At 35.6% G+C, this 16,917-nt stretch overlaps 3 protein-coding genes across 3 annotated transcripts in view; 2 read left to right on the forward strand and 1 right to left on the reverse strand.

Annotated features, from left to right (window-relative positions):
- LOC136039513 (zinc finger protein 239-like) overlaps positions 1 to 16,917 on the forward strand; it is a 139,732-nt gene that overhangs the window by 35,578 nt on the left and 87,237 nt on the right. The gene's annotated exons all lie outside the window — the stretch shown is intronic.
- Positions 1,702 to 7,875, reverse strand: LOC136039512 (uncharacterized). The gene is made up of 2 exons (XM_065723303.1): positions 7,514 to 7,875; positions 1,702 to 4,125 (listed from the first exon to the last, which is right to left on the reverse strand). Exon 2 carries the CDS (start codon positions 4,121 to 4,123, stop codon positions 2,465 to 2,467), a length of 1,659 nt encoding a protein of 552 aa, XP_065579375.1. The 5' UTR covers positions 4,124 to 4,125; positions 7,514 to 7,875; the 3' UTR covers positions 1,702 to 2,464.
- Positions 5,971 to 16,917, forward strand: part of LOC136039514 (nuclear protein localization protein 4 homolog) — a 47,645-nt gene continuing 36,698 nt past the window's right edge. Inside the window, exon 1 of the mRNA XM_065723310.1 lies at positions 5,971 to 5,988. Within this exon, the coding sequence (XP_065579382.1) occupies positions 5,986 to 5,988 (3 nt within the window). The 5' untranslated portion in view covers positions 5,971 to 5,985. The remainder of the gene's footprint in view (positions 5,989 to 16,917) is intronic.

Consider the following 16,917-nt stretch of genomic DNA (forward strand, 5'->3'; position numbering starts at 1 on the left):
TATTCACAATGAAGTTTTACTAATGTCAATATCTAGCTAGCTTCAATATCTAACTAGTTCTAATATGAGCCAATCAGATTTTATAGAGAATTTTCAGTTGTTTGAAAATGTTGGTGAATAGGCTGTGATATTTGTTTGGAGCAGTCAGGTAAAATGTTCCAGTAAAACCCGGTAATATTTTCCCGGGTTTTATGTTCCGAATCCTATTCACAATGAAGTTTTACTAACGTCAATATCTAGCTAGTTCTAATATTAGCCAATCATATTTCATAGAGAATTTTCAGTTGTTTGAAAATGTTGATGAATGGGCCGTGATATTTGTTTGGAGCAGTCAGGAAAAATGTTCCAGTAAAACCCGGGAATGTTTTTTGCTGGGAAATGTGTGTTCCGTCTCCTTTTTTACCGCTGACGCGCAAGGATGGCAAATTCTTTTTCAGTGTTTCTACCATCTAGCTTTCAAGGGAAGTAAGGTGATAATACCAGACACCGTTTTTTGGTTCAACTATTTCTAGTAGTTCCCAAGTTTTGTTAACAAGCTTAACTCTGCCTTCTTTAACCATTGTCGTTACAACCCACTTACCTTAGTCACCTTCAGCATATTGTGGTTACTGACCGTGGTAAGTGATGGTAACGGCTGATGTAGAAAAACAAATTGAGAAGGATTTAAACGCTAGATTTCAATTTACATATGTTGAAGAATTTGCGCTTGTTCTTGCTTGTAGTCTGGTGAGCAGTGGCGCCAATTCACGAAAATGCTATGGGGGAAATTTATTTTTTCCGATTGTTTGTTCAATGGCAAAACCAAAAAAGGTACTTTTTGCTAAAAATATAAATTATTTTTCTAAATATAGAGGGGATAATTGACTCCCTCAATTGGCGCCTTTGCTGGTGAGTTTTTTTTTAAATCAAAGCTACTGTCATAAGTAATAATTCTTGCCGTCCCTTGTCATGGTCACCGAAATTCTTAGAGGTGAAAGGTCCCGTAATGAACATCCCGTAAGTAGGCAAAACAAATTGATCAAAGTCGAGGGGTTTTCTACTTTCAAAATCCTGTTCACGAGGTGATATGCGCCATACACGATGTCAAATGTAATAACTATGTATGGGACAGGCAGGTATGGCGTAGTTTGAGCGTGCAAAATCTTGCGCTCCGAAACTTACACTAGGTGGCGGAGATCGGACAACCCCACTCTACCCCTAACCCTCCACAAAATTTTGGTCTGACACGTAAAAACATAACAATACATGTAAACAAATGTGGATGCTCTTTTTAAAGTTTTTTTGTAGCTGATTCGTAAAAACCAAAACATGCACTCGGTAAAATTTAATTTATATTGAACATTGAGTATGTTGAACAGTCAGTCCCGTTTTTCCGTACTTACCAATTCCCTAGCCACAACAAGGGCTCAACTTATCGATCTCTTTTATAATAGGCACGAAAATTATCTATACTTCTTACTTTATTTAAAATGAAATTCGTTAACATTCCCAATTGTCCTTGAACAACACAATTTATGTGGCAAATATTTATTTACAAGTGGTAGTATTGTTAATTTTAATTCCCAACTTCGAAATAAAAAAAAAAAATTGTGTAGCTTATGGACGGTGCAAATTTGAGCCTCGAAAACCATTTTTGAGCTTCTTCTAGGCTAAAATTTAAGAAGAAAGAACTAACCAAACAGACAGAAAGAATAACATGTATAAGGGCCGAGGGTTTTATTTCGTAAACATAAATTACATAAGCCCTTGGAAAAACACACGAAATCGACAGAATCTTCATCAAAAGAAAAAAAAACCGACTTCGAGAAATCCTACGGCTAAGCATGGTTGTTAATAACGTCTGTGACTCGATGCAATAATTACTGTAATCTACTTATTCTTGATTTTGTGAGCACCGAAATTTATCAAGTCTTCAAATTTTCAAAGCCGAGTACACACAGACAGCCATCCATGATCGATACAAAAAAAAAGACGAATGCGCTACGTCTCATCATAAGCCAGGTATAGTTTCGAATTGCAAATTACGTCTTTAATAGCTAACGTTTACTATTAAATACCATTGAATTCCACTGTTATTTTTTTTGCCGATTTATTTTTTGTCGATTAATCAAAATCCGCATAATACGAAAAACACATGTCCGTACGCTACGTCCGACCGTTGTTAACAACATAAATTCCAAAAATACGCTTAATTCATAAGGGTAAAGCTGAGCCAAAAACGAAAAAAAAAGAAGAGGAAAAGAATACATTGATCCCCTTACATAGATAAGGGTACTTTAAAAGGTTTTCGAAACGAGAAAATTAATTATTCATAAAATAGGCAGAAATCAGGTCAAATTATACATAAAGCCCAACAAGAAAAACTTAGCTTTGTAAAACACAGCTAGCCACTGAAACATCATGGAGCTTAGTTTTACAACTAGGCCCAGGGGGAGGGGTATATGCGCTAAAAAGCCCTCGTAAATTACGCAAAAACGCCACAATTTGCCACGGTAATAACTTGACGGGGGAAACCCTGTTGATCACCCAGAAAAGAGATTTTCTCAATTACTTCAATGCCTATAACAACTTTACCAAAGACTCCCGTGAAAAAAGGCATTTCTCTCAGAATTATGCGGAATTGAGACCCAACAAGGCCTAAATTGTTGTGTCGTTTTTGCGTGCGACGCATACCGATTGTTCCTCTAACACATGGTAATTTACTGTCGTCAGGGAGGAAAAATGGCTCATCAAAGCTACTGCGCCCACCACGACCACTGTTGCACTCAAAATCGCCCGCAATACAAGATTCCCCACCCCAACATTGAAAAACTTGACAACCTTTATAGCCATACCCCTTTTCCCCTGAACAGAGGGCGCCAAAATTTTTAGACATTTTCGGTGCTACATCTGGTCGGACTTCAAAGACCACCCTTCCCTCCATTACACCGTTTACTTCAACATCCATAAAATAGCGAGGATATGGAGACGTGTTTATTAAACGGCCAGCCTGAGCCATAGGATTTCCGGTATAATTTTGTGAAGAATGAATACTATCACTAGTTACTCCTACTGCAGCATTGAAAAGATGCTTAGAATAGACCCGCGATGAACAATAATTAGCCAAAAATGAAATAGGGTCACTAAATGAATGATGGTGGTTGGAAATTAGGTTATTTCTTCTATGACGCAGGGCATGCAAGTTTTGTTTAAAAGTCGGAAAATCAAAGACTGTTGCACTACTGGAAACCATCTCTTCTAATGAACACTGAACTGATAGCTCGTGATGATGATTTTGGAGACGAATTTTTTCCTTTTTCAAAGACATAAGTAAATCGTTAGCTTCTTCATTGCCATTAATAGTTGGCAGCTGGAAGAGGGTTTTATTAATAAGGTATTGTGTTGAGTCCTGTCTTTCCGATGTAAAAGATTCATCTTGTAATGCTAAACGATCAATCATTTGTTTTTCAAGTGTTGCACAAGCCTCAAGAACTTTAAGAGTAAATTCTCTTTGTTTCACTTGCATGGCTTTTGTTTCTGTACTGAGCTTCCTTAAACTTGATATTTCATTGTGAAGCTCCGATATGGTATGCTCCGTCATTTCTTGATTAGGTCGGACACTATGTCCATTGCTTGGATTATGAGAATTACAAGCACACAAATAACAAATAGCATAAGAACAGGTTACACAGAACATTGTCTGGGGTGAATGATGTATTGGGCATTCGGTTTTGCTTTTTGACAAACCATTGGCTGCCCCAGTGCTCAAGTCAGAGCTTGTACTATTTGAATCAGAAAGCACCGGGGATCCAGCACCATTCTTAGAAATTGGACCAAAATCACCACCAAAGGCAACTGATAGCGTGTTGAGAGAATTACATAGGTCAACTAAATTATGACCAAATGGTGAACTGGGATTTGTTGAGCTGTTTGATAGCAGTGGATCATTGATTTCAGACTGATGCCAGCAGTACGAGCAGTAGATGGATCTTGTTCCCTTGTCCTCAAGCTCCCTTACGCATTTCAAACATACTCGATGCTTACATTCTAAGACGTGAGGAGCAAGGTCATCACCCATTAATTGATGGCAAGACCCACATTGTTGAGTTGGATCATCCAGCCTCCCCTTCGTAGGGGTCTCCATGCCTAGAATAAAAAAAATACATTTCACTTATTTTTATCCTTCAAGTAAGGTTTTCACTAGATTACCTATCCCAGTGTTATTTGCTGGTTATTTATTTCCTAAAGATATTTTGTGTTATTCTTTGTCCTATATCTCCACTGGTTTATGGTGCAAGTATTCAACATTTGTTGTGTAAAATGAACAAAAAGGATTGCCAGTCTTACCAACTTTGGACATTGGAGGTTGTTAGCAAACAAAATTTTTTACTCCTCCATTTTTTTTTGTTTTGGGCTTTAAAGTACCAAGGGCATCAAAAAATAACGATATATTTTGTCACCTGGGCCCATCTTAAGTCTATTCATACCTTAAACTGGCAATTTTCTAAGAAATTGCATTTGGTTCTTACAAAATTATGAAGTTTTTAAGGCAGTATTGCATTTTCATTAGTGTTGCCAAGATGAACCATGGAAATCAAATAAGGAAAACTGTTTGACAATGCTTTTCATCTATCAAAAATTTCCATGACCCTTATTTTGGGCTCTTGATCCACATGCCTTAAAGTTTTACTTAGTGAGTACTCTGGAGGGGGAATAAGAAACTTATTTTTCAATGAAAATACAAAAAAAAGGTTATTCAATGAAAATATCCCCACAAAGTATATTTTACTAAATCTAGGGGGCAGAATCCTATTGATGTCACTGCTTCCCAGGCTATAATAGATTTATAATTCCGATTAATTGTACACAGTGAATGAAATAAATCGATTGTCCCAACAAGCTAGGATCAGGAAGGGCATTTTCAAGCAGAATTTTGGCATCTACCTTACTTCTGTGTAAGGATAATGTGAAAGAAGAACTGTCTTTGCATTTATCATAACTTGACTCAATCTAATTATTTTCACTATTTAGGCCTTGACAATACAGTTCAATATTAATTTTATTTTAAGCATAAACTGAACTCTTATTCAGTCCCATTTTACTTTGGAGGGTAGGGGGAATAAGAAACTTACAAAACTTCCAAGGCAAGGTGTAATTTACAAAATTTATTGGGAGGGGATCTGTATTTTTTCAATGAAAATACAAAAAAAAAGGTTATTCAATGAAAATATATCCTCAGAAAGGAGAAAAAAAGGTTATTCAATGAAAATATATCCTCAGAAATCTAGAGGGCATAGTCCCCATTGATGTCACTGCTTCCCAGGCTTTAATATATTTATAATTCAGATTATTGTACAAGGTGAATGGAATAAATCAATAGTCCCAACAAGCTAGGATCAGCAAGGGTATTTCCAAGCAAATTTTTGGCATCTGCATTACTTCTGTGTAAGAATGTAAGGATAATTTGAAAGAAGACCTGTCTGCATTTATTTCAAATTTGACCTAATCTACTTCTTTTCAGTATCTTGGCCTTGACAGTGCAGTTTCAATGACATTAATTGTATTCTAAGCATAAACTGAACTCTTACTCAGTTCCATTTTACTGAAATCTTTCAAAGGCTTTAGTGTTGAAGGAGTAGAGGTTGGGACCTGAAAGCAGCTTCCTGGTCCCTTATTTGGACTTTCAATCTGTGTCTGAAAGTTTTTCCTCTGCTAGAACACAATATGTATTCAACTGGAGGGGAGAAATGGTAGAGGTATTTCCTTAAAAATACCTTCCAGGCCTTAATATATCTAGTGTTCTGAAAGTTCCATTCACTTACAGGTTTGCAAAAAGCTCTCATCGACAATTATCTTTACCAATTTAAATTTTGAAGGAATTTCTTCAAGCCCTTTACATTTTTTTTTTTTTGCTGGAAGGTTGCTTTTTGAACAACCATGTTTAAAACACTTTCATTCAGTTTTCACTAGGCTCTATAGTAGACTGGGTTACTTCTGTAACTGATTATGGTAAACTATCCACTCTTTTAGTCCAATTTCCTTTTCTGTATCCAAATTTCATTTCAGAACCTAATTTAAAAAATAAGACTGGTTTCCCAACATTCACAGTGTTGAAGAGGAAGTTGGTAGAGTAACTCTCATGGAATTTATTGGGGTTCAGCTTATGTCAATTTTGTAAATCGGCTGAAGAAAATTCCCCCTAGATCCTAAAATTTTGGCTGTTTCATTTCAGTAATGACTAACTACAAAATAGCATGTGTAGCTACTGAATGTAGTTATTGTTTTCATTTTCATTCAAACTGGTCTTACTTGAAATTATGAACCAATTCTTGATGAGAAGTAAGAACATAACATGATGACCAACCTTCTTAATTTGTAGACTTTCAAAAGAAGCCCATGGCTATAGCTTGCCCCATTAGGGGAAGGGGACAAGGTGCAATCATAATGGCAACTATTCATATATTTGAAAGACAAATGAAAAGAAAATTCAATGGTATATTTTTTTTTCAACTTGGTAATCACCTATAATTTACATTTACCAGGTTTGGTTATTTGTGATTTCTTGTGAATTTGTATGTTTAGCCTAATTGCAGATCTTGCCCATTAGAAGGGGGGCACAATTTCCAAGGTAGTGAAGAAGGCTATTTGGAAAATGTTAAAGGGAGGAATAAATGGTATTTTACAATGTTTTCTCCTGAGAAGAAATCTTGTTAGGCTACATAACTTACTCAAAACTTTTTCAAAGTATAATAGTAGATTAGGCCTACTATCTGCTGTTGCAATATGAACAAAACATTTACATTTTTAAATGTGGCCTGGCACATTAGATCTTGCAGTTAGCAAGGCACTTATAGCCCATTATGATTTTTTCCCTTAATTTAAAACTCCTGAACATCAGTCATGAATGCCTTGTATGCAACAAAAGGAACATGGACTCACAAATTTACATTCAACTATTATTCTTCTGAAAAAAAATGGAGTGTTATCCTAGGTGTATAGGCTAGTCTAGCAGTGCTATGATAGAAAACAAAATGTATCACACAATCTAAGCATTCCTTTCAATCCATGAACCCAAACTAATGTAGTCTATATTACTTTGATAGCCAAACAAGCTGAATTTCCAATCACACAAGCCAAGAGTATCTAAAATTATAAATCACTTGATTATAATTGCAAATATTTACCCTTTTTACTCATTAAAAATTGCAACTCAAAAACAAAGAAAAGGCTTTTAGCACGTTTGAAAGAATAACCTAAGATGATAGGCCTAATTAAGCAGAAATCCTTATAGGTGAAACTAGGTAGGCTAGCCTAAATTGGGACTGGGTTTAAAACAACTTAAATCTAATTTCTTTTACTTTTCTTTATTTTTAAAATAAGGTAAATAATCAAATCTAGAATAAAAGCATCAACGGCCATTTTCTAATTAGTCTACTATGAAATGGTTCTACTTGGTACAACAAAGAGTTAAATAAACATGAAGAAATGTTGTTAAGAAGTAAAAGAACAGCAGAGAATATTTATTTTTACTCACCGGAGTAGTAAATAGGTGAAAAATCCTTTGCGGGTGCAATTTTGACTGCTTTAAGTCCAATTTTTGAAAAGTTTGCGGCTATTTGCCGGCGTGTTAAAACTTCACGTTTCGTTTAGCGTGGACTTGCTATGCGAATGGGCGTTGCCAAGTAAAGTAGCTAAAGTTCTTAAAACTGTAGCTCCTTCATTCTATTTTTAAAAAAGAATTTCTGTTGACCAAATGATTTTTTTATAATTTTCATTTTTATTCCTTTTATTTAAAAATTATTCGTCATAGTTCACTGAAAATATCATATTTTTAATTATTTTCTCAAGTAGCGCTTGGCAACGTCATCCCGCCATTTTCAAAGAAAGCTACCGCCCATTCTAGTTGGACATTCCGCCGGTAGGAGCCCAGTATTATTGATTAAGTGTACAGCATTGTCTAATGGTGTCAATACGCTAGCCGAGAATTGTACCGATTCAAACCAAATCTTGTAGCTAATAGAACATTGGTTAATAAGTTTCGTAATCCCTGTTTTCCAATTTCCTATAAAATAGCATAGTATGTCAGTTAAGTTGTAATGCTTGGAGTTTATTTCTTATTTTTTATTTATTTATTAATAGCAAATACGGAAAGCTTTCAAGCTTATCGCACTAAACATAATAAAAAGAAGATATGACAGCACTGACAACATAATACACACATACAACTCTATGAAAATAACAACTACAACAAACACTGACAAATAATACTATAAATGAAACCTGCTTGTCTTGTACATATCTCCTCGCCCTATAAGCAATACTTAACACAGGAGAAGGCGAGGGAGCAGTTATCCCCTATTTTGCATACAAGTCCAGTGGACATACTTTTTCATTAGTCAACCCAAAAACCTCGGCCATCCCCATTGCAATTCCAGTTGGCTTTCCGAGTAGGCAAAGCTCATATTAAATGAAAAATCCGAGTTGTCCAATTGCCTGCAAGTCCTTCGGACATGCTCAGAACGAAGGACTGAGCATAAATTAATAAATTTTAGGAAACATTTAATTTGGGGTGTCGAATCGCTTTCAAGTGGCTCATAGAACTGAAATACTATTTGAATTACCCTTACTCCGTGCCTATCAACCTTAGTTCTACCTTATGATGGGTGGGAGACTATTTATCAACAAGTGTAATGACGTCATTTTATTCAATTGTGAAAAAAGGCTTATGTCAGCTTTGTCTCTGTCACTCCGACTATCTCTCTTGGCTTTCTATTAATTATATATGGCTCTCGAGTTTTTCACCACTGTCCACCAAGTTGATTTTAATTCGTTGGACGTTTTAGCTGGGGAAATTGAAAATATAGTAAGCATATATGCTATGAACTGTACAAAGAAATTGTTTGTAATTTCAACCCTATTCTCAGGTATATACACAGGGATAGGGATCTTCAAATTACCTTTCTTAGAATAATTCAACTCTCATGATGTGCCCCATTAGAAGGATTTTTTCCGTAGTATTTGCCACTTTTCGGATTATCTCTTCGAACTTTCGTTCTCCCCCACTGCCCTTCAAGATCTCTGTCCATTATTCATCTGAAACTTGTTAGAAATGGAATGCAAATCCGTCGAAATCTTTAGGGAATGTGGGGTATTAAAAAGTTGTTTTGCGAATGTATTTTCCGGATGTTTAATTGTTTTCTATTTTCTTTTTCTAAGTACGCTAACTCGAGTCAAAAAGCGTTTACTATTATTTTGTGAAACCATTTTTGTGTCTTGGATAGTGTACTGCCTGATTCTTATTTATACCTTGTCCCCCTCCCTTCCCGTAATCCTGTTTTCATAGTTTGATGCTTGGAATCGGGTCTCTCTCGGTTTTCAAGACACGGCTGAAAACTTGTTGACAGTTCTTTTTTTTTTATAAGGAGTAAGGTAATAGTAATTTCAGACCGTAGCATGTTTGGTCCGTTATATTTTTGGGAAATTGTGTCCCTTAAGTAATAAGAGGAATAGGTGTTGGTCCCTCCGCCCCAACTAGTGTGTTCTTTTCCATAAGTACCTGCAAATCGAAGCTTTGATTATGTTCAACAATTTTGTAAAAAAGTAAGTGAAAATCAACACGATCCAGCTCCCCTCCTGCTCCCAGAACAAATTTTAGGTTTTAGCCCTCCTCCTTCTTCAAAACCAAGTTTTTACCAGCATTCCTCTGTGTCTGTAATACAGGAAAAGAAAAAAAAAAGAAATGTGGAATTAAGAAAATGTAAAAAATGAAATCAATTTGTATCAAATACATAAAACCAAGTATATTATTTTTGGAATGTGAGGATAATAGATTCATGGTTTTTGCACAGTAACTAGCCACCACTTGTTTGGTTCGGGGGGGGGTTGTATATAATCTCCAAAACTATTGAAAACTGGTTATCCTAGATCCGTCCGTAACTAGCTTACATTATATTTTCAAGACATGTGCCCTTGGGTCCTTATTCTCTTATGCAGATTAAGCAGCGTGGTTTCTTATTTTCTGCTGTTGTATGATCATTGGTAGCGCAGGTGTTCGTAGACCTAACCCTTAGATTGGGTGAGGATTTAAACTAAGCATGTAATTTCCGGGGCGACCATCTTCCCATTTTCTTGAGAGCGAAGTCCACTGATACGCAAAATGTATATCGGGTCTACTGTTGACAATCTAGATTATTGCCTTGTAGTAGGGTTGTGATATATTGTAGTAGGGTAGATTATAGCCTTGGAGCCAGGCACCTCCGCTGAAATCTTCAAATGTCTTGAATTATTTGGCATTCATTATTCAAACTATCAAATAATTTGTTCTTTTATTGCCCCCTCCCTCCCGCCAAAAACTGCTGCGCACATGCGAGCCTTGAAGGCGTGTTGTGTGAGATGGCACCTGTAAATGCACTGTGAATTTAAAAAAGAAAAAAACAATGTCGCATTTCAATATTGAAAATTACTTATAATCAGTTATAATTGTATATTCTCAATTTATGTTCGCCACCTTTTCAATATTGCTTAGTTTTTTGTTTGTTTGTTTGTTTTTTTGTTTTTTTTTAAACCATGAAATTTTCAATGTCTTGGTCGCCAACAGTGTTAATGTAATAGTAATCAGAATAGTACTAACGGACTTGATTTCATCTTCTCTGGCACCAGTGTATTTCAGAAAAATCAGTTTTGGCAAAAAATTACTTATCGTCAAAAATCTTTCGCTGTGAAAAAGAAGAAATCAAGTCCCTGTCTCAGCTAAAAAGAAACTGTAAGCAATGGCTCCATATGAATCCTCGCAATGCAAACGATATTTGGTAAAAAGCTTTAGCAGTCAAACTATGATGGTTTTGGATTTGATGTTACTACTACTACTAATTACTCATTGGTGCACTAAGCCGCCTGAGGCCAACACAGCTACGCACGCTCCACGTCTATCCTAATCTTTTCAAAGCTTTCCTCCCTACATCCTTCCAGGAAGTTTCCATTTCATTTCAGTCTTTTCGTACAACATCCTCCCATCCGAATCGCGGGTCTGCTTTCCGTTTAGTCCTAGAAGGTTAGTCGAAAAGGAAAATCTTTGTATTGTATACCCGTAGAATTTCTCTTTAGTAAAGGGAGTGGGTTAAGAAGGTCCAAAATTTTGTTATTTTGGGGTTTCCCCTGGTTCGCTCCTTCGTGGGCACCCGTGTGATTATCTTTTCCCTAGTTATTTGTTGACATTATAAAACCTAAATTGTAAATACTACATTTCTTAACACTATATTGTTCTCTTTTACATTCCCGGGTAGTCAAAGTTGCTTCGAGTCACTGTTATAGTTTACATTGACAATTTTATCTTGCTCACTAGATTGATTGTCAATTCGATAGCCAACTATAGCTCAAACTCTGTACTCTAGATGTACCCAGTATATAGCTGAGTGGCGACTGAAAATCCCCCTCTAATGATCATTTGCCTACTAGATAATTCCACATCGAAAAAGAAATATATAAAATACAATATTTATTCTTACTAATACCCCATCGGTGAAATATCTGTCACATCGCTCATTCTTTCAAGTCTATGGTGCTGTAATTTTTTGAACAATGGTAATATTATCGCTCTTTGAAAATCCCTTTGCCAAAAGTTCTATTTTTCTGTTCTGATATTCAGAGAAAGGACTTGTTTCCAGCCCAAATTTATTTCCGGTTCAGAGCATCTGACAACAGTGATATAATTTAAATACCTTCGTCTAGGCAAAAGCAGATGTGTGCTACGTCAGAGACTACTATGTCTGAAAAGTTGTAGTAATGCTTCCGGCGACCGGTTTACTTGAAATCAGGATAAAAGAATGTGGTATTCGTTGGCGGGAAACACGGAGTCGCAAATCAGAAGACACTTTTCATGTCAAAGGCTTGCGCGAATTTTACTCAATATAGCCTATGCGATCCAATGATTTAATGTTCCGTTTTTTATAATGGAAAAATAATAGTTAATTAAAATTTTGCGCAATAGCTAGAGAAAGTGTATTAACAGACATGACATCTGTCAATATGAGCAGGGTGGTAGTGGAATAAGGAACATACCTAGGACCTACATTTGGTAGGGGATATGCTTCTCTCCTGGTTTCCAAAAAATGATTGGAAAGCTTTGGAAAAGAAATTTTGATGGAGATGACATCTGGTAAAAAAATGAGTTGCCTTAATGAAGTAACTTCGAAGGAGTTTTAAGGACGGTCCTCCCCTGAAAAATCACTTGGGATTTAGTAACCCCCGAAATGTTGAAAATTTTGCACCAAAAAACTGCATATCCCCTGGATTGTGGAAAATACCTATTCTGGTATTTTGTATGGGCCAGCAAGCGTAGGAGGAGACAATTATAGAAAGGCTATTCAGCTTCAGAGGCAGAAATCCCCTGCAGTGGTGCTTATCATGGTAGCCTTAAAAAAAAAAAAAAAAAAAAAAAAAAAAAAAAAAAAAAAAAAAAAAAAAAAAAAAAAAAAAAAAAAAAAAAAACATCACTGCGATAACATTGCGAAATGTTGGCTCTTGTTTCTTCTTTTTTATTCCTTTTTTTCTACTGATAGGAACCTCAGTTAATTTTGAGCTATAGTTACTAAACCGCTAGGGAGGTAAGTTAGTCGAGTTCAAGATATAGAATGATGGATCTTGAGCCGAACTAGCCAGCCAGGACAAAAACCAACAAAGAGAGAAAAAACTCAATTAAATACAACAAGCGAGACTGCGGCCAGTAGAAAGAAAAGATTAAAAACTAAAACGACACGGATATTTCTCCTGTGTGTAAGCTAGGCGTCTTCAGCACAGAAGAAGCAAACGATAAAACAAAATAATCTAAAAACAAATAAAACCACCAACAATATTAATAAAACTACAATTGTCGCAACCGATCCACATATTAGATCCGCAAATAGGTACTTGTAGCTACATGGAATGTTCCCTTATGCAGATGAATACGGACAGTCCTCTTTATCCGTGTTTCTTTAATCAAATTTGGTATATTCTTTTTGATAAATTAATCATAAATCTAGTTATCAAATCAATAATTTTGATTTAATGTTAGGAAGCTTTCGGAAATAAAGAGATCACTATATTCCTCTATTATATTTGGTATTTGTTAAATATCCCGAAGAAAAAAAGGGTATTTATCTGTCAGCCAGTACACAATCGAAAATTTTGATTTATAAAATCAGGCAATTACCGGTTTATTGCTGTTTGTATACGGATACAGTTAGCTTGGGGTCAGTGGAAAAGTACATTGTAGCTAAATTTTTATAAATATTTTGTTGATATTTTGGTTACATTTTGGGTGCAGTACCACTATACTTACCCTCCCCCCCTAATGTACAAATTTACATCCCAAGTTATTTATATCCTATCTATCTCCCAAGCGTCTGAGTTGTTTTAACCCCGTACCTGTAGATCCAAATTATCGAGTGTGTACCGGCTAATAGATGAGTACAAAAAAAATGACATTCATCGTTTATACTTTTAGGCTAAACAATTTAAAATTTAGTTTGAAACGCTAATGTACATAGATAGGAATTTCAAGATAAATTCATTCCTGTATTTACCAAACTTTGGAGGCATATGCTTGCAACTGGCAAATTGGCGAAACACAGACAATTGTATCAAAATATGCAAATATAAAGACATTTCAAGAGGAAGGGCTAATCAGACCTAAATGTACCCAAAAACCTGTATCTATGCCACCCTTTTAATTTTGAAAAAAGGAATACAGTTTATTCGTCCTTGGATGATACAGCCCCTACCACTTAAGTTGTTCATTCATTGACGCGTTATAGAACCGTTCTTTTTCGTTAGTTTCCTTCAGTTTAACGTGAGACAAGACAAAGAGAAGTGACAGAATAGATGGAAAATATATAATTTGGGTTACATATTTGCAAATTAGGGGGGAGGGTGGTGGTGGTGGTAAAGTATTTGCGGGTCTGTAATAGGCATGCAGACCCCCTATACTATTAGCCCAAATTTGTTTCTAAAGTATTATATTTGTCTCATACTTGGGTATATTTCATTAGGAATGAGCATCAGAGAAACATATTAGAAGAATATTAGGTAAGGATTAATATACAAGTACCGTTATATTTTTAATGCAACGCTTTCTGGTAGGCTATATCGTTCCTTTTCAAATTCGTTTGATACAAAAATGAGTTAATGTTCAAAGCTAGGTTTTGAAAGCCCTGAGTCAGTTTTTTTTTTTTTTTTTTGGATACTAACAGAAGAACAACCGTCTTTGTCAATTTTTGTGCCCAAGACTCGTTTAACTAGTTGACAATAAATAAGAAAAGACAGACACAAATAATTCACAAAAGCCACGATGTTACAAGACACTGAATTATTTTTCCGTTTCAATTTCCCATGCAACCAATCCAATTTGAAATTCTTCCCTTAATTTAAGAAAATGTCCGGAAATTGTGGCCAACCTTTCCACACTATACTTCTGTCATATCTCAAAGTCACAAGTTTATAATTACCGTATATTTAATAACTAGCTTCCCTCCTTACATTCAAAATATCCATTGTGTAAAAAAATTTCCCATGAAAGTTTCACTTCATACTTGATAGAAATTCAAGGGAGGGGATCTTGTTATTTACCCAACCCTCTTGCTTTAGTTTATTCTATGAAACCAGTAAATTTGACGACGAAATTCTGAAACAAATATTATTGAAGATTAAATGTTGTATCAGAATAAAACTATTTCGGAATTTCTGATATTTGCGGAAAAAATGCGACGCAAATCCCCTTAGCATAAAATGTTATCAAAAACCATCTTTAATGTATATATATATATATATATATATATATATATATATATATATATATATATATATATATATATATATATATATATATATATATATATATATATATATATATATATATATATATATATATATATATGTAGATATTCTGCACATGCAAATAATAAAAGAAAAAAATGCATACAATTTTTTGTGGGAGCAGGAGAAAAAGTATTTTTTCTAACTTCCCTCACACAAATTGTTTTCTGTGCCGAACATACGTATTTGACTGAAATTACAAAGAACGCACAATTATAGCTACAGACATTTTTGAAGTTTTCTTCTACAACAGGCTCCACGTACCCTCAGGCAGGGGTTTTATTTTCATTTTCTCAGATTTTGTCGAATTTAACACGTGCTGACTTTCTTGACGAAATTATATACCTGATTTTCCCCTTTTTTTTGTTTTTTTTTTTTCTGGCCCCAAATATAGATCACCAAATAAACAGTCCTTAAGACTGATCTTTTATGTGCAATTTTGGAAAAACACGCTCAATCCTGGAACGCTGCCAGATAATTAATAGGTTTCGGCTCGTCTTAAAAGTAAAAGTTTATTGCGAAAAGAAATTTATGGTGATTTCGAAAAAAGCCTAAAACCCCTTGAAAGTGGCGTCAGATCAAAATGAAAATTACACCATTGGAATCAGCTTGGTTGAAAACCTTGATTAGGAACATTATAGTCCCTCTCCTTGAACAACAAGGAAAATCACTTTTTTGCATGGGTAGCACTTTTTTTTTCCTTTTTTTCATTAGGGCTAGCGAATGACCAGAACATCACAGAGAGAATGTTTAATGGCTCATTTGAACGGAAATAAAATTTTCTAGTTCCTTTTTTTAAGTGACCAAAAACATAGGAGGGCAACTAGTCCCCCATTCCTAAGGCCCCCTCTCCCCATGTCGTCCTATAAAAATTTTGAGATGACTATTTTGTTTAACATATTTCAAATGTCCAATAACGATGGTTTTGATGATGATATGACCCTCCATAGTCCCATGGGAAGGGCTCTACGTGTTGTCGGGCGCATCTGTATCGTTAGTATCGGTAGCGAACCACAGCCCATAGTAACCAAAAGTTAAAAAACACGTTTTGAAAAAAAGCTGCCTAGTGAAAAAAGATCTGACACTGACTCAGAAATGGTAACTATTATTTTGGTTCGTCATAAAAGTAAAAGTTTATTGCGAGAAGAAATTTATGGTGATTTTAAAAAAGTCTGAAGCCCCTTGAAAATGGAGTCAGATCAAAATGAAAAGTCTACTATTGGAATCAGCATGATCGAAAATCTTTTTCGGAAATTAGTTCCCCCTCCTTGAACAACAAGGAAAATCACTTTTTTACATCGATAGCACTGGTCTGTCTCCCGTTTTTATGGCACTTGGTATTTATCAAGTGCCAGAGCGATCGCGAATTCTGTCGGTCTGTCAGTCTGTCCCGGTTTTGCTAGTTTGGGCACTTCCACGTAAGCTAGGGCGATGAAATTTGGCAGGCGCATCAGGGACCAGACCAGATTCAATTAGAAATAGTCGTTTCCCCGATTCGACCATCTGGGGGGAGTGGGGGACAGTTAATTCGGAGAAATTAGAAAAAATTAAATATTTTTAACTTACGAACGGGTGGTCGTATATTCATGAAATTTGATATTTAGAAAGATATTCTGTCTCAGAGCTCTTTTTTCAAATCCCGATTGGATCCGGCGACATTTGGGGGAGTTGGAGGTTAATGCTGAATTAGAAAAAAAATGAAGTATTTTTAATTTACGAACGGTTGATTGGATCCTAATGAAATTTGATATTTAGAAGGACCTCGTGTCTCAGAGCTCTTATTTTAAATCCTGACCGGATCTGGTGACGTTGGGGGGATTTGGAGGAAGAAACTGGAAATCTTAGAGAACGCTTAGAGTGGAAAGATCGTGATGATACTTGGTTCGAAGAATAAGCACAAGTCCTAGATACGTTATTGACATAACCAGACTCGATTGGCTCTCGTTGGGGGAGTTGGGGGGGGGGAGTAATTCGGAAAAATTAGAAAAAAATGAGGTATTTTTAACTCACGAACAGTTCTAACTCACGTCAGATCTTTGGTCAGAAGGATTTTGCGCTTCAGAGTTCTTATTTTAATTCCCGGCCAGA

Source organism: Artemia franciscana, chromosome 19 (genome assembly GCF_032884065.1).
Source record: "Artemia franciscana chromosome 19, ASM3288406v1, whole genome shotgun sequence".
NCBI lineage: Eukaryota > Metazoa > Arthropoda > Branchiopoda > Anostraca > Artemiidae > Artemia > Artemia franciscana.

Coding starts and splice junctions, on each gene's coding strand:
- LOC136039512 (XM_065723303.1), bottom strand. CDS start 4,123: ATGGAGACCCCTACGAAGGGGAGGCTGGATGATCCAACTCAACAATGT.